At 57.5% G+C, this 18,867-nt stretch overlaps 1 protein-coding gene across 23 annotated transcripts in view; it reads right to left on the minus strand.

Moving 5' to 3' along the window:
- NRXN2 (neurexin 2) overlaps nt 1-18,867 on the minus strand; it is a 297,135-nt gene that overhangs the window by 240,151 nt on the left and 38,117 nt on the right. For all 23 annotated transcript variants that reach the window (XM_054035003.1, XM_054035004.1, XM_054035015.1 and 20 more), the window contains exon 3: nt 8,742-8,759. In XM_054035003.1, the coding sequence (XP_053890978.1) occupies nt 8,742-8,759 (18 nt within the window). The remainder of the gene's footprint in view (nt 1-8,741; nt 8,760-18,867) is intronic.

The following is an 18,867-nucleotide window of genomic DNA, read 5'->3' on the forward strand; positions in this document are numbered from 1 at the left end:
CACAATGAGAAGAGCTATGTACAGGTGTCAATCAGGAGTCACTCCAGGGAAGGCAGTAGTGCTGATTGCTCTTCCCCTCCCCCAGTCTGACACAGGAACACCGCCAAAGCCAGAGGAGCTACACACACACACACACACTGAAAATCAGGAGTAACTCCGCTGCAGCCACCAGTGCAGGTTCCCCTCTCGCCCACCCAGCCTAGACCCAGAGTAACCCCATGGCACTCACTTGGGCTGGTTCCCCTCGTGCTCGCCCCAGGGCAAATCAATCACCTCACAGGAACACAGGTGGCTGTTCCGGCACCAGCGGAGAGTCACTCAACACCAACAGTTTTGCTGACAAGCACCCTTGCACCTCCAACACCTGCTGCTCCTGGGCAATTTTGCCACCCCAGCCTGGCACCCCCCAGCGCACAGAGAAAGGAAACACTGACTGAAGAGATGGCATTTGGGCAGATTCCCTTGCTCACACCTCAGTTCCTGACCTGATCACTGCAACTCAGCTTCACATGCTGCATATGTCAGTCTGCGGTGGTGTAGAAGACTGGGGTGTGGGGATCAGCTGCTGAGATCCACCCAGCCCAGGACCTGCACTGCCTTCTGACAGACCGTGGGGATAGATCCCTGGGGTCCAGCTGCTGGGATCCACCCAGCCCAGACCCTGTGCTACCTCCGGATAGATCAGTGTGTGGCAATCAACAGATCTCCTGGATCAGCTGCTAGGATCCAACAAACCTAGCCTCCTCACTGCCTAACGATAGAGTGTATTGGGAGGGTAGATCCCCTGGGATCGACAACTGGGTCCAGCTCCTATGCTATCTTCCATTCCAATAGATCAAACAGGGGATAAAGATCCCCTGGGATCCCCTGCTGGAATCCACCCACCCCATCCTCCATGCTCCCTCCTGAGAGAACAGGGTGTGGGGGATAGATCTCCTGGGATCAACTGCTGGGATTCACCCAGTCCAGGACCTGCACTGTCTTCTGACAGATTAGGGGGGGATAGATCCTTGGGATCAACCACTGGGACTCACCCAGACTAGGCTCCGTGCTCCCTTCTGAGAGATCAGGGTGTGGGGGGTAGAGCTCCTGGGATCAATTGCTGGAATCCACTCTGCCCAGCCCCAATGCTGCCTCCTGATAGATTGGGGTATGGGGGGATAGATCACAGGGGATCCACCAGGCCAAGTGTCCCAACCCTCTGTCTCCCATGGAAGGAACTGTATGGAGCCACTGTGAGGGGAGGCCAAGAGCAGAGGGTAGCTAATTCCCCAAACAGCCCCTCCTTCTGCTCCTCCCCAACCCTCCCCTGCAGGCGAGGATGAAGATGGGCAGGCAGGAGCAGGAGGCATTAATATTCCTCTCCCGCCCACCCCAGCGCCTCCCGCATCATTAATCATCGTGTGCGCTCCTCTCCCCGCGCCAGGCAGCTGCTTCCAAGACATCAGGCAATTTCATGCAAATGGCATGGAGCCCTCTCTGCCCCACACCCAGATGTCCCACCCCAAGACACATGCTCCCCCTTACCCATCACCACCCCCACCGAGCCCAAAGGCACCCACTTGCAGCCTGTAGGGCTTATACCCTGCGGGGGCAGGGGAGTTTGATGTTCAAAGACAGGAGTCCTGGCTCCAAACTCATGCAGTCCTGTTCTAACCACTACACCCCACTACCCTCCCAGAGCCAGGGACAGAATCCAGGAATCCTCATGCCCTAACCCCTGGCTCAGGGGGTGGAAAATGGGACATGGGGCCTTACCCCTCTGGAAAGCGCCAGCTCCAATCCAAGGCGGGGGTGGCTGGCGGCAGTGTGGGTGATACGAAGCCGCTATCCCTTCACCATCTTCCACAGGGCGATGTGAAACGAGTCTGCTGGGTATCAGCCTGACTCCCAGTAGGCTGTGCTGCTCAGTGACATCCCAACTGGCCACCTGGCTACTGGGAGCCGACTGCAGCCAGAGACTTGACTCCCCCAGACTGCATGCTGGGGACACACTGCCAGGGGGAGTCTCTGTGTGGAGCAGGAGCTTGGGGCTGTGAGGGCTATAGTGGGTGAAGAGTTAATGGCCACAGTTGTGGGGAGCTTGGGAAGGTGGGTGGGGGGTACAGTAGACTTCTGTGCAGATGTAGGGGCTGCAGTGTGGGGGGGAGGACTGGGGAGGGCAGAGAAGGATGGGGGTGGAGCTGTATGGAGGCTGAGGCCAGGCCCAAACACCCCCCTCCATAGGCCTAGGCCTGGCACATTAGGATGCTGTCTGCTCTCCTTCCGTCACCATGGAGACCAGCTCCAAGGATCCCTCAGGCATGACGGTGGCAGCCATATTGTTCCAACACTACAGCCTCCCCCCAACACCCAGGCAGGATGGGGGCCCTGTGGAGAGAAAGCCATGGGGAGAGGACAGTGTCCACTGGCACCACAAGAAGGAAGGATGAAGCTGGTGCCCCTCAATCCCGACCTGCAGCCCTGCTATCCCAGCCACCCTCCCCCCACACTAACCAGGAGACCACCGCTCTATTATGCAGCAGCTTCTGGCAGTTGGGAGGCTGTAAATCACACCCAGTCCCCGCCAGGGTCCAACCCCAGCCTCCTTACTGGCAACTGCTCACAGCTGTGTGAGCACAGACAGCCAATGCTACCAGGCCCCCCAGCACCTGTGCTCTCCTGACACTCACCGCACAGGTCCTCACTTGCACACATGCCACATGACTCTCCCTCACACACTCACTTTACACAGCCCCTCCCTTGCATGCACACTCCTACCTTCATGCCCCCATGCAGACACACACATAGTACATACCTCTCATGTATGTGCACCCGCCTAGCCTATGGACACAAACACACAGTGACACAGTCACATATGGGCACACGCCACACACACATTCCCAACATGCTAACACATGCCAAACACACATACAACAGAAGATGGTGACATACTGGGGTATCTCTCTCACTCTCTCTCTCTCACACACACACCCACACACACACACCCACACACACCAGGACATTCTGGTACATGTACAACATGCTCCTACATGGTCTTGCACCTGCCCCGACATTCACCATCTGCAGCATGCACACGCACCGTTACAGTCACAGCGTGACACATGCACTGTTGAATATGCCACACAGCCTTGCACATGGCTGGAGATGGGACGTTGGGTGGGGAGGGCCAGGACTCTGAGGTGGCACTGAGCATTCTCTGCCCAGGTGTTGGCTGGCTCATTCTTGCTCATATGCTCAGGCTCTGGCTGGTGGCCCATGTGGGGTCAGGAAGGAATTTTACCCAGGTCAGATTGGCGCGGGGGGGGGGAGGGAGGGATCTGCCTTCCTCTGCAGTGTGTGGGCGCAGGTCAGTTGCCAAGATCACCTGGGTATTTCTCACTTCATCGGCCTCAGGCCCTAGCGCACTCTGGTCCCTCCTCTTCTCTGCCTGTGGCACAGAACAGTCTATTCTCCAGTGGGTTTCAGTCTCATTGCAGGTGCTGGGTTTGGTGTGCGGGTGCTGGCCTGTGCTTTACAGATCAGGCAGTTTTTCCTGGCCTTAAACCCTGTGACACTCACATCCTTACATCCTCCCTCATGCCCTTACACACCCATTCACACACATCTGTATCCACATGCACACACTTGGGTAGGTCCCCTCACACCCTGATCCGATCCTTCACACCATCATGCACTCACACGTGTGTGCACGCTACACATGCCCACCCACTCATGTACATAGGAGCCTGTGCTTGCCCACAGCAGCCTCGCTAGTGGGGTGGAGGGTGATTAATGGCCTCGTCCACTGGCCTAGCCCAGGCGCCCAGATAACATGCCCTGCATTGTCTCGGATCATGTCGGTTAATGACAGGCTCGTAATCGGCATGGAGCCGCTGCTCGGGAGATTAATAACAGCGCAGGGCCCCAAATAATGCAAATCACAGCTCATGTATTTGCATAACATGAGCTCATTGGTTCCAGTCTCCCTCATTTGCATATCAATACTCCATTGGTTCCAATAGCCCCTTTCATTAGCATAACACCAGCCTACTGGTTCTAATACCCCTTTCATTAGCAAAACACCAGCCCATTGGTTCCAATGCCCCCCTTCATTAGCATAACACAAGGCCAGTGGCCCTCAGGAGTTTGGATGCTGGGGGGAATAAGGGCAGGGGGATTGGGAGTCATGGACTAATGGGGTGGGAGCTGCAGCTGTATGCCCCAGCCTTCAAATGGGGAGAGCCAGGAAAGGGAAATTCATTGTGTGGGAGGGGTGGGGGGTTGTGGGGCATGGATGGGAGGTGCAAGGAGCCAGAGGAGGCATGGCAAGGTGTATGTGCACACGCATGTGAGCATGTACACATCTTTCATGTCAATGATGTGCAGAACAAAGGATGCATAGGACTGCTTTCTCTGCACATGCAAGGGAAAGGTGGGGACTATCGTACAGACTCTGCACACAGGCAATATACACACACTCACACAGATATGCACACCCCCATGGGCAGCACCCGCTCCAAACACAATACATGCAGAGGAGACAGGCATCTCATTTCCCATGCAGACATATGCAGGCTCCACAGGTGGCATGTTCTTTGTGTGTGTCCATATATGGCTAAGCAGAGCACAACTGTATGCATGTTCTCATCCCACACATGGGGAACACAGGAAAGGGGGGTGCTCCAACACATTCACCCACAGCCATACTCTGCACACACAGAAACCACCGGAGGTGCATGTTCCACATGGCATGCTCACACATATACACATACAGAATACTCAGGAAGCACATCATGCATCCAACATGCTTACACACAGACATGTGCCACACGAGCCAAACACACGGGAGAGGCACGTTCCATGCAAAACATTCACCCACAAGCAGGGGGGAATGCACAGAAAACACGCAGGAGGGCTATATTTCACATGGCACATTTGCACACCTATTCTATACCCACACAATGCATGGGAGGCAAGTGTCTGTGTGCACTGACGTGTGTGCAGCGCCCCATGCCCAGTGGCACAGGTTCTACACCCCCGCGCACACGATACCTAGGCTGCTGTGCCCATACTCTTGTCTGTGCAAACCAAGTGCCTCCCCTTAACGTAACTCACCCCGCCATTATGCCCCCTGCCGCTTCACCCAGTGGGATGGGGAGGCTGCAGCACCCAAGTCCCTACCCCTCTCTTCAGCAATTCCCCGTTCTGAGCAGACACGGCATCAAGTCACCATGCTGCTAAATCTTATCTCCCCGGCACAGATGCCTGTCCATCCCCCGCACTGCAGCACACAGTACCAGGGGGTGCCAGGACACACACACACACACACACACACACAGACTGTACCCCCGCACACACAAAGTCAGTGCACTCACACAATTTGTAACCCCCTGAAAAGACACACACACACACACACGCACGCACAACTGCACCCCTACACAATCCAAGGGAGACAGACAGTCTCAAACACACACACACACACGGCCAGTCACCTTCTCCCCATTAGGCCACCGAGGGACAAAATGGTGGCAGGATACAAGGGCAGACTGACACACAAACGCCCACACACACAAACTCCACACAGGCGCTGTGCGACGACACAGCAGCACAATAGAAGCGGGGGACAGGGAGATACAAGCAGGGACACACACACACACCATCCCCCCAAAGAGTTAGTCCCATTCCCCTCCACACACACACTGCATCCAGGCTCCACTAGAGATGCCCCACACGTCCCCCTGCTCGTGACACGGCACAATCACACTCCAGGGAAGCAGCCCCCAGAGTGCCCAGCCCCCACCCTGAAACACAACCTGCTCCACCAACCAGCAACACCCACTCCCCTCCCAGAGCTGGATTAGAACCCAGGAGTTCTGGCTTCCAGCTCTAAGCCCGCTCTTGCAATGGAGTGGGGGGGCATGGTCTCTGTGTGGGGTGGATTGTGATGGGGGTAGGCAGCATGATCTCTGTGGGTGGATGTGGGGCGTGCTGGAGCAGGGTCTCTGCAATGGGGGCAATAGAGAGCACATTAGAGGGGAGCATGGTCCCTGAGCTGGTTAGTCTCAAGATGGCTGCTCAGGGACAAGCCTCACACAGCGAGTGGGGGGGAGGGGGCAGAGAAAATACAGGCAAGAGGCTTCCCCTCACAGGTCCCCTGAGAACCCCTAAGCTCCCAGACACACACCCACGGCTCCCCTCAGGCCCTGGAAACCCCGCAACTGCCAACCCCCCTCCGTTGCCCATTATTTACTGTGGCACTCAGCCAGCCAGCTGCCAGGGGGATTGTGGGAAAGGACCAGGGAGCCACTGGCTGGATTCCCCCCATGCTTGGGGACTCCTGGGTCTGCTTGCAAAACGGATGCTATCTACACCCCAACTCATCCAGCCCCAAACTCTCCTCCCTGGAGCACACCAGCCCGCTAGGGGGCAGCCTCCCAAGCCCAGCCCCCTATGGGCCCAGAGCCCCTGACCGCCATACACACCCCAGCCCGGCACAGCACCCATTCCGCATGCCGCATTGCCCTTGTGTTCTGGGAAGACCCTACAGTAACAGACATGGGAGAGTAGCTGCAGTGCTTCAGGAGACCCTACAGTAACACACCAGCCCACACAACCCCAGCACACCCAGGAGACCCTACAGTAACACACCTGCCAATGCAATACGAGATGGGATTTGGAGAGGGAAATGGCTGCTGCCCTGAGCTCCCAGCTGAGGTTCAACATGAATGGAAAAAATGAATTTACCCAGCAGGCAGAGCCAGGGACAGAACGGGGACTGTCTGGTTCAGGGGGGCGGGGAATGGGATATGGGGACTTTCCCCTCTGGCAGGGGGCACCTGCTACGACCCAGTTCCAGTGTGTGTGTAGGAACTGACTGGGAAGCTCTGGGGGAAAAGAAGAGTGAGGGGCAGAGTGTGTGTGTGGGGATGGAGAGCAGTATGTGGGAATGAGGTGCCGGGGATATTTATACAGGCATCCCTCACCCAGTGCTGAGATGCAGATGCCTGTGGGATCCCTTGCCCAGCACTGAGATGCAGCCCCTGCACAGGAGTTGTTCATACAGGGATCCGGGGGGACGGGGACGGGGGGAGGGGGGGGAGGCAGGGTTTGGAGTTGCACTCCCTAGATACTCTGGGATGCCTTGTTGGCCCTGGTAACTGGGAGAGGGGATGGGGAGATGCATTGGGGGGCCGGGTTCCCCCATGGGGATCAGATGCTTTCTCATCTGGGACCACAACTGAGAAATCAAATATACAACACACACATCCCTCACAGACACAACTTGTATTTACAAGCAACACAACACACATCAACATCCAAAAGAGCACACATACACACGTGCCCCATACACACACACCCCATTCACGCACTCTGAGCACGCATGCTCACACCACTCATGCACACCACTCACACACACACACACCCCACTCATGCACTCTGCACACACGCACACAGCACCACGCACTCTGCACACATCACTTGCACTTTGAGCACGCACATACCATTCACGCACTCTGAGCACGTACACACCACTCACACACTCTGAGTGTACACACACACCACTCACGCACTCAGAGCACGCACACACACACCACTCGCACTCTGAACACGCACACACACACAGTGCTCGTGCATGCTCACTGTACACACATTCACAATGCAGTCATACATACCACATACCCACCCCACACCTCCCACATGCACTAACCTCTGCACACAACCTCCACAGACTCACCTCCATGCACTGCCTTCACCACACAGCACACACGCACTATACTGACACACCAAAGCACCCCCACCCAACAATCCCTCCATAGGAATCACATTCTCTGCCCCCTTTAACTCCCCATGCAACCCATCCCCCAATTACTGCATGGGGGACAGACAAGGGCAACACCCCCTCCCCATATCACCCCCCTCCCTGGTCTCTTAGACAAGCTGCACAAAAATCACAATCAAATTGAGGTCACAACCCTGCCCCCAAATGCCAAGGCTACATCCACAAGTGAGACAACCCTAAAGGAGTAGGGAGAAAGGGGACGGTCCAGAGCCCAGGGAGGAGGGGCTTGGGGGTAGGAGGGAGAGCATGGTGGCTGGAAAGGCCACAGAAGTGGGGGTGCCTTCTAATTTGTGTGGTGCAGTCTATTTCACCCCCAGGGCAGGATCGCCCCCTACAGACTATTCCAGTCTAGGAGAGCAATGGGGGGGCTTTATGGGCTGTGTTTGTGGAGATTGGGAAGCTCTCTACCCCAATATCTCGGTTCTGATCCAGTCCTTCCCCAACCCCCTCAGTCATGCACAGGATCCAACACGTACCCCCACCCCGCCCCAGCGACAAAGCGGTATATGACCCCTCCTCCCGTGGGGCAAACAGCCACAGAGACAGACTGCTATTACTGTGCTCTTACCACACACACAGAGACAAACCCTGGAGGGCTGGGGAAACCCCAAGACAACTGGCGATGCCTGGCTGTAGGGGCAACCCCGAGACAGACACCCCGGCAGTAAGTGACCCCTTGGGATCCAATTCACCATCATGTAGGGGGAGCACAGAGCTAGGGCGCTGTTGGAACACAGGGGAACCCCAACCCAGTCACCCAGGAGCCCCCCAAGTCCAGGCACTTCTCAATGGACCCCCACAGGGCGAGGGAGCAGGAAACAGACCCCCCCCCATAGCAAAACATGAATTTGCTTCTTGTAGCATGGCCCCAACCCATGCCATCCACAGCCAGCATAGAGAATGCAAAGGGGTCACTCACCTTCCATCGTGTGCTCTTCTGCCAGGGACACCCCCACAGACGCAGCCAGACAGACACACAGAGAGAGAAAGAAAGGGAGTTAGTGAGGGGGGGCCAGGCCACCAGCATAGGCACACACTTACAGATAACTAGGTAAAGAGACCATAGGGAGCAATGTTGCCCCCCAGGGGGGGATAGACGGTAGGGGGCCACGCTGCCTTTGGGGGGTGGGGATAGAAGGTAGGGGGCCACGCTGTCCCGGGGAAGGGGGAAATAGGCTGGAGGAGCACAGTGTGCTGTGTTCTCCAATCCTCCAGTCCTGCCCCACAGTTTCCCCACTGTGGGCTTCCCCAGGGCAGTGGGCAGGACGGGAGCCAAAGGACTATGGTGGGGATCTCCATGCGGAGCCCTCACTCTGGCCCCCAGACTCCCCGGGATGAGGTTGGTAGGGTCTGGGGTCCCAGTTTATAGACACTAAATCTCCCTTCCCCACACCACAGTGCCAGAGATATTGGGGGGAGGGGTTAGTGAGAGGGGAGGGGTGACAGGCCAAACCAATCATAACAGGACAAGATCTGTGCAAGCCAATGCCCCCTGGTGCCCCTCCCCACCCACATCCCCAACTATCCCAGCCTGGGCTCCACACCCAGCCCTGCCAGTGCCCCTCACCCACAGCCCCGGCCATCACAGCCTGGGCTCCACACCCAGCTCTGCCAGTGCCCCTCACCCCTAGCTCTCTCAACATGGACCCATCCCAGCTCTCCTCCCCACAACAGTGCTGCAAACCCCGCCCCCTGCTGGTGATCCACTTCCTGACTCCAGCCCCACATGGCAGCCTGGGAGCCCACGGAGCAAGGGTGGGGGCTATTTTGAAGGAGCTGGGTTTCATAGATTCTAGGACTGGAAGGGACCTTGAGCGGTCATCGAGTCCAGTCCCCTGCCCTCATGGCAGGACCAAATACTGTCTAGACCATCCCTGATAGAAATTTATATAACCTACTCTTAAATATTTCCAGAGATGAAGATTCCACAACCTCCCTAGGCAATTTATTCCAGTGTTTAACCCCCCTGACAGTTAGGAACTTTTTCCTAATGTCCAACCTAAACCTCCCTTGCTGCAATTTAAGCCCATTGCTTCTTGTTCTATCCTTAGAGGCTAAGATGAACAAGTTTTCTCCCTCCTCCTTATGACCCCCTTTTAGATACCTGAAAACTGCTATCATGTCCCCTCTCAGTCTTCTCTTTGCCAAACTAAACAAACTCAATTCTTTCAGCCTTCCTTCATAGGTCATGTTCTCAAGACCTTTAATCATTCTTGTTGCTCTTCTCTGGACCCTCTCCAATTTCTCCACATCTTTCTTGAAATGCGGTGCCCAGAACTGGACACAATACTCCAGTTGAGGCCTAACCAGTGCAGAGTAGAGCGGAAGAATGACTTCTCGTGTCTTGCTCACAACACACCTGTTAATACATCCCAGAATCGTGTTTGCTTTTTTTGCAACAACATCACACTGTTGACTCACATTTAGCTTGTGGTCCACTATAACCCCTAGATCCCTTTCTGCCGTACTCCTTCCTAGACAGTCTCTTCCCATTCTGTATGTGTGAAACTGATTGTTCCTTCCTAAGTGGAGCACTTTGCATTTGTCTTTATTAAACTTCATCCTGTTTACCTCAGACCAGTTCTCCAATGTGTTGATTGGGCTAGTTTCAGAAACGGCCGTTGCTCTGCGGGAGGAGCCCCGTCCTTGGCTGGATGTGAGCCCTGCACAGAAGGCCCTTTTGATGCTGTAAACTCCTGGCTGAGCTGCTTTGGTGGGGCTATACAGGAGCCAGGAGCTCACTCATCTTTGCGAGTGCCCTCCCTGGGAAAGGGCCATGACTCCTGGATTCTATTCCCAGCTCAGGGGGAGTGGGGTCTAGTTGTTAGAGCAAGGGGTGGGGCTGAGTCAGGATTCCTGGGTTCTCTCTCTGGTTTTGGGGAGGGAGTAGGATCCAGTGGGTGAGTGTAGAGGGCCAGGTCTGGAGGCAGGATGCCTGGGTTTGACCCTTGGGCTTTGCACAGAGCTCAATGCGGGACAGACACTTTCTGCTGTAACTAAATGTTTTGTGACCAACCTTTATTATTTCTTTAGTCTCTTACTACCATTCCCAGACTCACTGAGTGAGGAAGCGTGAGGCCTTCTGGCACCAGGGCTGGGACGGTAGAGTGCTGCAGGTGTGCATTGAGGAGCACTGGCAGAGCTGGGGGGGAAGCCCAGGACTGGGTTAGTAGTGGGCTGCCGGTCAGGACTGGGGGGTACCAGCAGGCCTGGAGATGGAGTCCTGTGCTGGGATAGCAGGCACTGCAGACTAAGGCAGGCCTCACCTTGTGACCACGAGGGCTGGAGTTTGGCGGGCTGCTGAAGGAAGGCCATGTCTGAACAGTGTGACCAGCCACACCCCCCAGACACAACACATGGGGCAGGGCCCAAGGCTCCCACCCCTCAGCACAACCCGTCCCCTCCTACAGAACGGAGCCAAACCAACAAGTAAAGCAATTCATAACAAGGGACTAAGGAAAGAGGCTCACAGCCAATAACTGGGGCGAACAGGCTAACCACAGAGCCCTCCCCCCTTTCACGCTGGCACCAATGGACCCCTCTGTGACGAACTGGGACTGTTCTTTTCTTACTGTGGGCTTTGAATGCTGACAGGGGAGTGTGGCTAGGATAGTCTGCATTGGGGGATGGGAGACTGACCGAAGGAGAATACCTGAGCATGTAACATGAGAACCTAGGAAGGGGTTAGAGGCCAGGCGACACCTTTGCCCGGGAAACTGAACAAAGGCTGTGGGAGGGGTCGCTGAAGGGAGGGTTTTTCAGAAGCTGGCTGCTGAGTTGGCTGGGAGGCAGACGGGGCTCTGACCTCCCAAGGGGGCTGGGGCGCCCTGGGACCCCAAGATGGACCTAACTGAGGGGGGTCCTGTTGTCTGTGCCTGCAAGACCTATCTTGGACTGTATTCCTGTCGTCTAAATAAACCTTCTGCTTTACTGGCTGGCTGAGAGTCATGGTGAATCGCAGGAAGCCGGTGGTGCAGGGCCTTGTGTCCCCCCACACTCCGTGACAACTGGTGGCAGAGGTGGGATCTACTGCACCCTGTGGATGGCGCTTCCTGCAGTAAGTGACTGGGGAGCAGTAAAACGAAGGGGGATCGACGGGGACCAGGCGGGCTGAAGAGTCAAAGAGAGACGGTTCAGGCGGCGATTAACCGCTGGGAGTGTGTGACCAGAGAGAAGGACTGTTGCAATAACAGGGTTCCCTGGGGGATCGCAGTGAGTGGTCCTGGGGCGGAGGAGTCTGCAGCTCAACCCTGGCAGAGAGGTGGTGACCTGAAGAAGGGCTGGCACACTAGGGGTCCCCCTGGAACGGTGGAAAGCAGAGAGCACAAGCCGGCGAGTGGCCAGCAGGAGGATGTATGCTAAACGCCTTAAGAGCGACCTGGTGGAGCTGTGCAGGCAGAGGAGGCTGCGCATTGGGAGGTCCACCAAAGAACAGCTAATTGCCCAGCTGGAGGAGAGGGATCGCTTGGATGAACCGAGCCCTGTCCCTGAGAGAAGCCGCCCGGTGGATGCAGCGCGGGCCCCGGGGCCTGACATGGCTGGGAGGGGTCAGACTGCTGCCAAGGACATCCTGAGACCCGGCCTACCTATACCTAGGGGAGGGGTTGGGGGAAGCCCAGTGAATACCGAGGGCACCCTGACCCCGGCAGCCAGCAGGGGATCGTCCCGGCGGAGCTCCCCGTCCCGGGAGCGGTTGCGACTGGAATATGACAGGGAGCTGAGACTGAAAGAGCTCGAGCTCGAGTTAAGGCAGCAAGAACTGAAGCAGAAGCGGGAAGAGAAGGAGAAACAACGTCAACATGAGCGGGACCAACGTCCGCATGAGGAGAATCAACGTCAGCATGAGCTGGAACTGGCCAGGCTGAGGAGCAGTGGGACCCCAGCTGCGGTGAGCGAGGGGGGACCCAAGACTGCAAAGAGCTTTGATAAGTGCTTCCTGGCCCAGCGTAAGGAAGGTGAGGACATGGATACCTTCCTGACGGCCTTTGAGAATACCTGCGAGCTGCTCCAGGTTGACCCTGCACAGAGGCTCCAGTTTCTCATCCCCTCACTGGACCCCACAGCCAGGGAGGTGTACAGCCGACTGAAAGGGGCGGAGACAGGGGACTACGAACTGTTCAGCAAGGCCCTGCTCCACGAGTTCTGGCTGACCCCTGAGATGTACCGGCAAAGGTTCCGGAGTCAGCGTAAAACCCGTGAGATCACATACCTACAACTAGCCAACCGGGCTCAGAGGTATGCCCACAAGTGGACAGCTGGGGCCCAAACTAAAGAGGACCAGCTTGACCTATTCGTACTGGAGCACGTGTATGAGCAGTGCCCATCCGACCTGAAGCAATGGTTGATGGACCAAAAGCCAGAGAACCCGCAGCACGCAGGCCAGTTGGCTGATGAGTTTGTGAACAGTTGGGCAGGGGATAACAGGGAGGAGTCCCAAATGAACAGTCCCACCACAATGCAGAGCGAGAGTCACCATGGGACCTCCCAGCGAGGAAATATGGAGAACCCCCACCAAAGGGAAACATCCAGCGTCAGGTCCATCCGACCCGCTCGAGGGGACCCACGGGACATGGGCTGCTATCACTGTGGCCAGAGAGGCCACATACGGGCCCAGTGCTCCAGACTCAGGGTTTTTGGTTTATACGGTGGGCACGGGGCTGTCCCTCCGGAGCGAGTACCTTGTTCCCCTGGAGGTGGATGGGAGGAAGGTCAATGGATACTGGGATACGGGCGCAGAAGTGACGCTGGCCCGGCCCGAGATGGTGGCCCCAGATCGGGTGGTGCCCGACACCTACCTGACCCTGACAGGGGTGGGTTGGACCCCATTCAAGGTACCTGTGGCGAGGGTACACCTGAAGTGGGGGGCCAAGGAGGGCCCCAAGGACGTGGGGGTACACCCGTATTTGCCCACTGAGGAGTTGATGGGGGGGGACCTGGAGGACTGGCCAAGCAACCCCCAGGGTGCCCTGGTTGTGACCCGCAGTCAGAGCCGGCGAGGGGCACTGCGCCCTGGCCTTGGGGAGGGTGCCTTGCCCGAGGCACAGGACCCTAACCTGGTGGGGAGGGAACACCCAGGGACACGGCTCAAGGAGGCTGCGGCTTCAGGCCCAGCCAGTGAGAGAGAACAGGTGGCCATCCCTGTCCCAGCTGCTGAGTTCCAGGCCGAGGTGCAGAAAGATCCCTCCTTGCGGAAGATAAGGGACCTGGCCGACCTCAGTGCGGTACAGACCATGGGGAGAAGTGGCCGGAAAAGGTTCCTGTGGGAGAAGGGGTTCCTGTACCGAGAATGGGCTCCCCCAGGGAAAATGGAGCCAGGAGGGTTCAGGAGGCAGCTGGTGGTACCCCAGAAGTATCGCCGCCAGCTGCTGTGCCGGGCCCATGACACCCCCCTCTCAGGGCACCAGGAAACCTGGCGTACCCAGCAGAGGCTGCTACGGAGCTTTTACTGGCCTAGGGTCTTTGTTACTGTCCGACAGTACTGCCGATCCTGTGACCACTGTCAGAGGGAGAGGAAGGCCCGGGACAAGGGGAAAACGGCTTTAGGACCTTGCCCAACATAGAGGAGCCTTTCCAGAGGGTGGCCAGGGTAAAAAGGGGGACTCTGAACCAAGAGAGCCCGAATCACCGACATCCAGACTGGAACACTGGGAGGGGTATTGGGGTGGGAAAAGGGCACAGACCGCATAAACCTTCCCACATGCGAACTACGAGTGCCATCGAGCACCCCCAACCTAAGGGGGGGCGTGAAACTGGAGGGGCCTGGTGTAATTCTTACCCAGGAATGGGAGGGATGCTGGGGCATCCACGGGAAAGGGGGTAGGTTCTAACTTCCCCAGGTCACTGGCTAAAGTGACCCCGCTCAGTTCGTTCTCGAAAGGGGGAGAGATGTGACGAACTGGGACTGTTCTTACTGTGGGCTTTGAATGCTGACAGGGGAGTGTGGCTAGGATAGTCTGCATTGGGGGATAGGAGACTGACCAACGGAGAATACCTGAGCATGTAACATGAGAACCCAGGAAGGGGTTAGAGGCCAGGCGACACCTTTGCCCGGGAAACTGAACAAAGGCTGTGGGAGGGGTCGCTGAAGGGAGGGTTTTTCAGAAGCTGGCTGCTGAGTTGGCTGGGAGGCAGACGGGGCTCCGATCTCCCAAGGGGGCTGGGGCGCCCTGGGACCCCAAGATGGACCTAACTGAGGGGGGTCCTGTTGTCTGTGCCTGCAAGACCTGTCTTGGACTGTATTCCTGTCGTCTAAATAAACCTTCTGCTTACTGGCTGGCTGAGAGTCATGGTGAATCGCAGGAAGCCAGGGGTGCAGGGCCTTGTGTCCCCCACACTCCGTGACACCCTCTCCAGCCACCAAGACCAGGGACAGCAGCCAAAACAGCTAAGGGAGAGCGACACAGCTCCACCGGTGCCCTCAATCTCAACCCACAGCCCGCTGCCATCCCAGCCCAGCACTCATCCTCCAGAGCCCTGCCAGTGACCCTCAATCCCAGGCCTGGGCTCCCTGCTCCCCACAGCCCTGCCAGCCCCCTCAATCCTGACCTGCAGCCCCTTTGATCCCAGCTCTGGACTTCCCCCCATATCTTTGTTGGTGCCCCACAGTCCTGACCCACACACACAGATCCCCCAACACACACACACTCTGCTCTCCATAAAATGGGGTGGAGTCAGGAATACTCTGCCCATGTCTCCCCACACCTGCCTTTGCCCCTTCCAATGGCTGCACTCCCACCAGCTGTTCCCAGGGACTGATCAGCCCTCGCCCCATGCAACATCATTAACTCTGTATGCAAATGATCAGGGGGGCGGGGGGGGCAGGTTCATGCGCGGCTCTGTGCTCTCTTCCCCCACAGCCAAGTGCTGGGGTTGTGATAAGTCTGCTGGGTCAGTGTGTTGGAGGAGGGGTCATTCTCTTCCAGACCCCACTGTGAAGGGGGGGCTGCGGTGGAGTAAGTGGCTAGAGTCTCCCAATGCACTCCCCAGCATCCCCCATATACTTCCACAACAGACACCCCAATGCACCCCATATACCCCCTACCACAGATACCCCAATGCACCCCACATACCATCCAGACACCCCAGATATCCCTCACCACAAACACTCCAATGCACCCCACATACCCCCACCAGACACCCCAGATATCCCTCACCACAGACACCTCAAGGTACCCCACATACCCCAGATATCCCCACCAAAAGCACCCCAATGCACCCCACATACCCCCACCAAATACCCCAATGAACCCCAGATACTCCCACTAGAAACCCCAATGCCCCCAACTCTGCATGGCAGGGTGGGGGAGGGGTGCTGAGGCACCAGGCCCCTCTGGATCCTCCTTAGTGATAATTGAGCAAAATGAGCAGGGCAGGTGGCAAGAGCTGGTTTCCATGGCAACCCCAAACAGAAGGCTGGCCAGAATGACGTGCGCTCTAACACATGGCGGGAGGAGGATGGAAAAAAGAGGGCATCCCCAACCAAACCTACTCCTCCCCGTCACCCTGGGGGAGCCAGGACTCCTGGGTTCTATCCCCAGTCCTGGGCAGAGAGTGGGGTCTAGTGGGCGCCTGGGAGCTAGGACACCTGGGTTCCAGCATGACCCGGGAGGAGACCCTTCCCCACTCCATGTCATGCCAGATGCGTTGTGGGAGGGAAGGGGCCATTCCCCCCATGGGGGCCAGGCACTGCGGGGAGCAGCCCTTGCTGGGAGACCAGCGCCCCCCTGCCCCTAGAAGCCTGGCTGTTCCAATGGGTCAGCCCCTGCACTCCAGGCTCTGTGCCAGGCTCAGACTCTGCCCCCTGCCCCACCGCACGCCCTGCTGGGCAAGGGGGAATCTTGGGAAAGGGCAGCAGGGATGATCCAGTGAGTCTGGGGGCTTGAAACAGCCATCGAATGTGGAAGGCCGGGGTGGGGAAATGGGGCACATTGGGGCTAGGGAGAAAGGAGGAGACAGCGACTCTAGGCATGCACATGTGGGTCTACCTCTGCCTGTAGGTCTGCCGGAGGGGTGGGCACGCATCTGTCTGTGGGTCTGCGGGCTGTGTGTATCTGTCTGTGGGTCTGCAAGGTGTGCATGCCACATATGAATGGGTCAGTTCAGGAGCGGATTTACCATGAAACAAACCGCGCGGTGGCACAGGGCCCAAACGCCAGGGTGGTCCCCAAAATGCAGGACAAATATCTGACAACCTGTCCCTGAGTCCTGGCCAGCGGCGCAGCAGGACTCAGGCAGGCAGGCTGTCTGCATGCCATGGCCGGTGGCCCCACGTTGCTCCCAGAAGCAGCTGGCTTCTGGCACGTCTCTGTGCGCCCCTGGCGGGGGAGGGGAGGAGGCAGCTCCGCACGCTGCCTGCACCCTGGGCAGCGCACGGAGACCCGCTGCCCCCTGCCCCGCAAGGGGCATGTAGAAACGTGCCAGCAGCAGGGCTAAAGCAGTTCCCTGCCCACTCTGCCTCCCTCTGTCCACGCTACTTCGCTCCAGGAAGCGGCCAGCATGTCCCTGAAGCCCCGGGGGAGCGGGGAGTGTCTCCACGCGCTGCCCCCACCCTGAGCGCCAACTCCACAGTGCCCATTGGCTGGGAACTGCGGCCAATGGGAGCTGCAGGGGCAGTGCCTGTGGGCAGCGGTGCGCGGAAACCCCTTATTCCCCCGCCTAGGAGATGCTGCCAGAAGGGTGTGTGCACCAGTTGCTTTGGGAGCCACGCCGCCCGAGGTAAGCGCTGCCCCCCTGCCCCTCTCAGGCACCTCAATCCCCTGCCCCAGCCAAGAGCCTGCACCCCACACTCAAATGTCCTCCCAGAGCCCGCACCCCTCACCCCCTCCCACACGCCAACCCCCTGCCCCAGCCCCAGCCCAGAGCCCGCACCCAAACTTCCTCCCAAAGCCCGTACTCCTCACCCCTCCTCCCACACCCCAACCCCCTGCCCCAATCAAGGTACCTCACTTTATTTTCATTTACTTCCCATTACTTATAATATAGGAGGAGGATGAAGAAAAGAATGAAAAACAGGGAGGAGATAAGAGAGAATGTTCTTTTTTTTGACTGTGTCCTGGGAGGGGGGGGGGGGGGGGCAAAAATGAAGCTGCGCACAGGGCCCCACTAACTCTAAATCTGCCACTGGGTCGGTTTGTGGAATGTACGTGGGTCTGTCTGTCTGCCTGTGGGTCTGCGGGGTGTGTATCTGCTTGTAGGTCTGCGGAGGAGGGCTGTATCTGTCTGTAGGTCTGTGTGGGGTATGCATGCCATGTGTGCATGAATAGGTTTGTGGGGTGTGCATGGGTCTGTAGAATGTACATGGGTCTGTCTGTCTGCCTGTGGGTCTGCGGGGTGTGTATCTGCATGTAGGTCTGCAGAGCAGGGGTGTATCTGTCTGTAGGTCTGTATGGAGGGAAGGGGTGTTCCTGTCTGTGGGTCTGCAAGGTGTGCATGCCATGCGTGCATGGATTGGTTTGTGGAATGTATGTGGATCTGTCTGTCTGTGGGGTGTGCATGCATGTGTGCAGGGGTCGGTTTGTGGGGTGTGTGTGGAACTGTGGAATGTACATGGGTCTGTCTGTGGGCCTGCAGGGTGTGTCTGTCTGTCTGTCTATGCGTCTGTTGATGGGTCTGCGGAATGTATGCATGTCTCTGTCTGTCTGTCTGCGGTGTGGTCCCCCGCTGGCTTGGGCAGGAGCTCTGGGCTCCCAGACAACCTGTCCCCAACATGGAGTTGGCACACGCTTCACATAGCAGCTGCCAGGCAGCTCATCGGCACAGCACGGCGTTGCATAGGGGGGCATCAGGACAGCAGCACACAGCATGTTCACTAGTGGGTGAGACAGGCAGAACAGTGGCACACATTGCTCACTAATAGTGCTCAAGGGCCCATGCCCACTGCCCGCCCCATACAGGGGGAGCCCGTGCAGTCCCCACACTCATGCCCTAGCGAGGCACACTGCTCCCCGGGCAGCCCTCTTGACCAACCGAGCAATGACGGACATTGGCCCGACCCTCTCTCAACATGTTCTAGAGCCCTCACACCAGGGCCAAATCCAACCCCTCTA

This window comes from Malaclemys terrapin, chromosome 7, assembly GCF_027887155.1.
Source record: "Malaclemys terrapin pileata isolate rMalTer1 chromosome 7, rMalTer1.hap1, whole genome shotgun sequence".
Classification (NCBI taxonomy): Eukaryota; Metazoa; Chordata; order Testudines; family Emydidae; genus Malaclemys; species Malaclemys terrapin.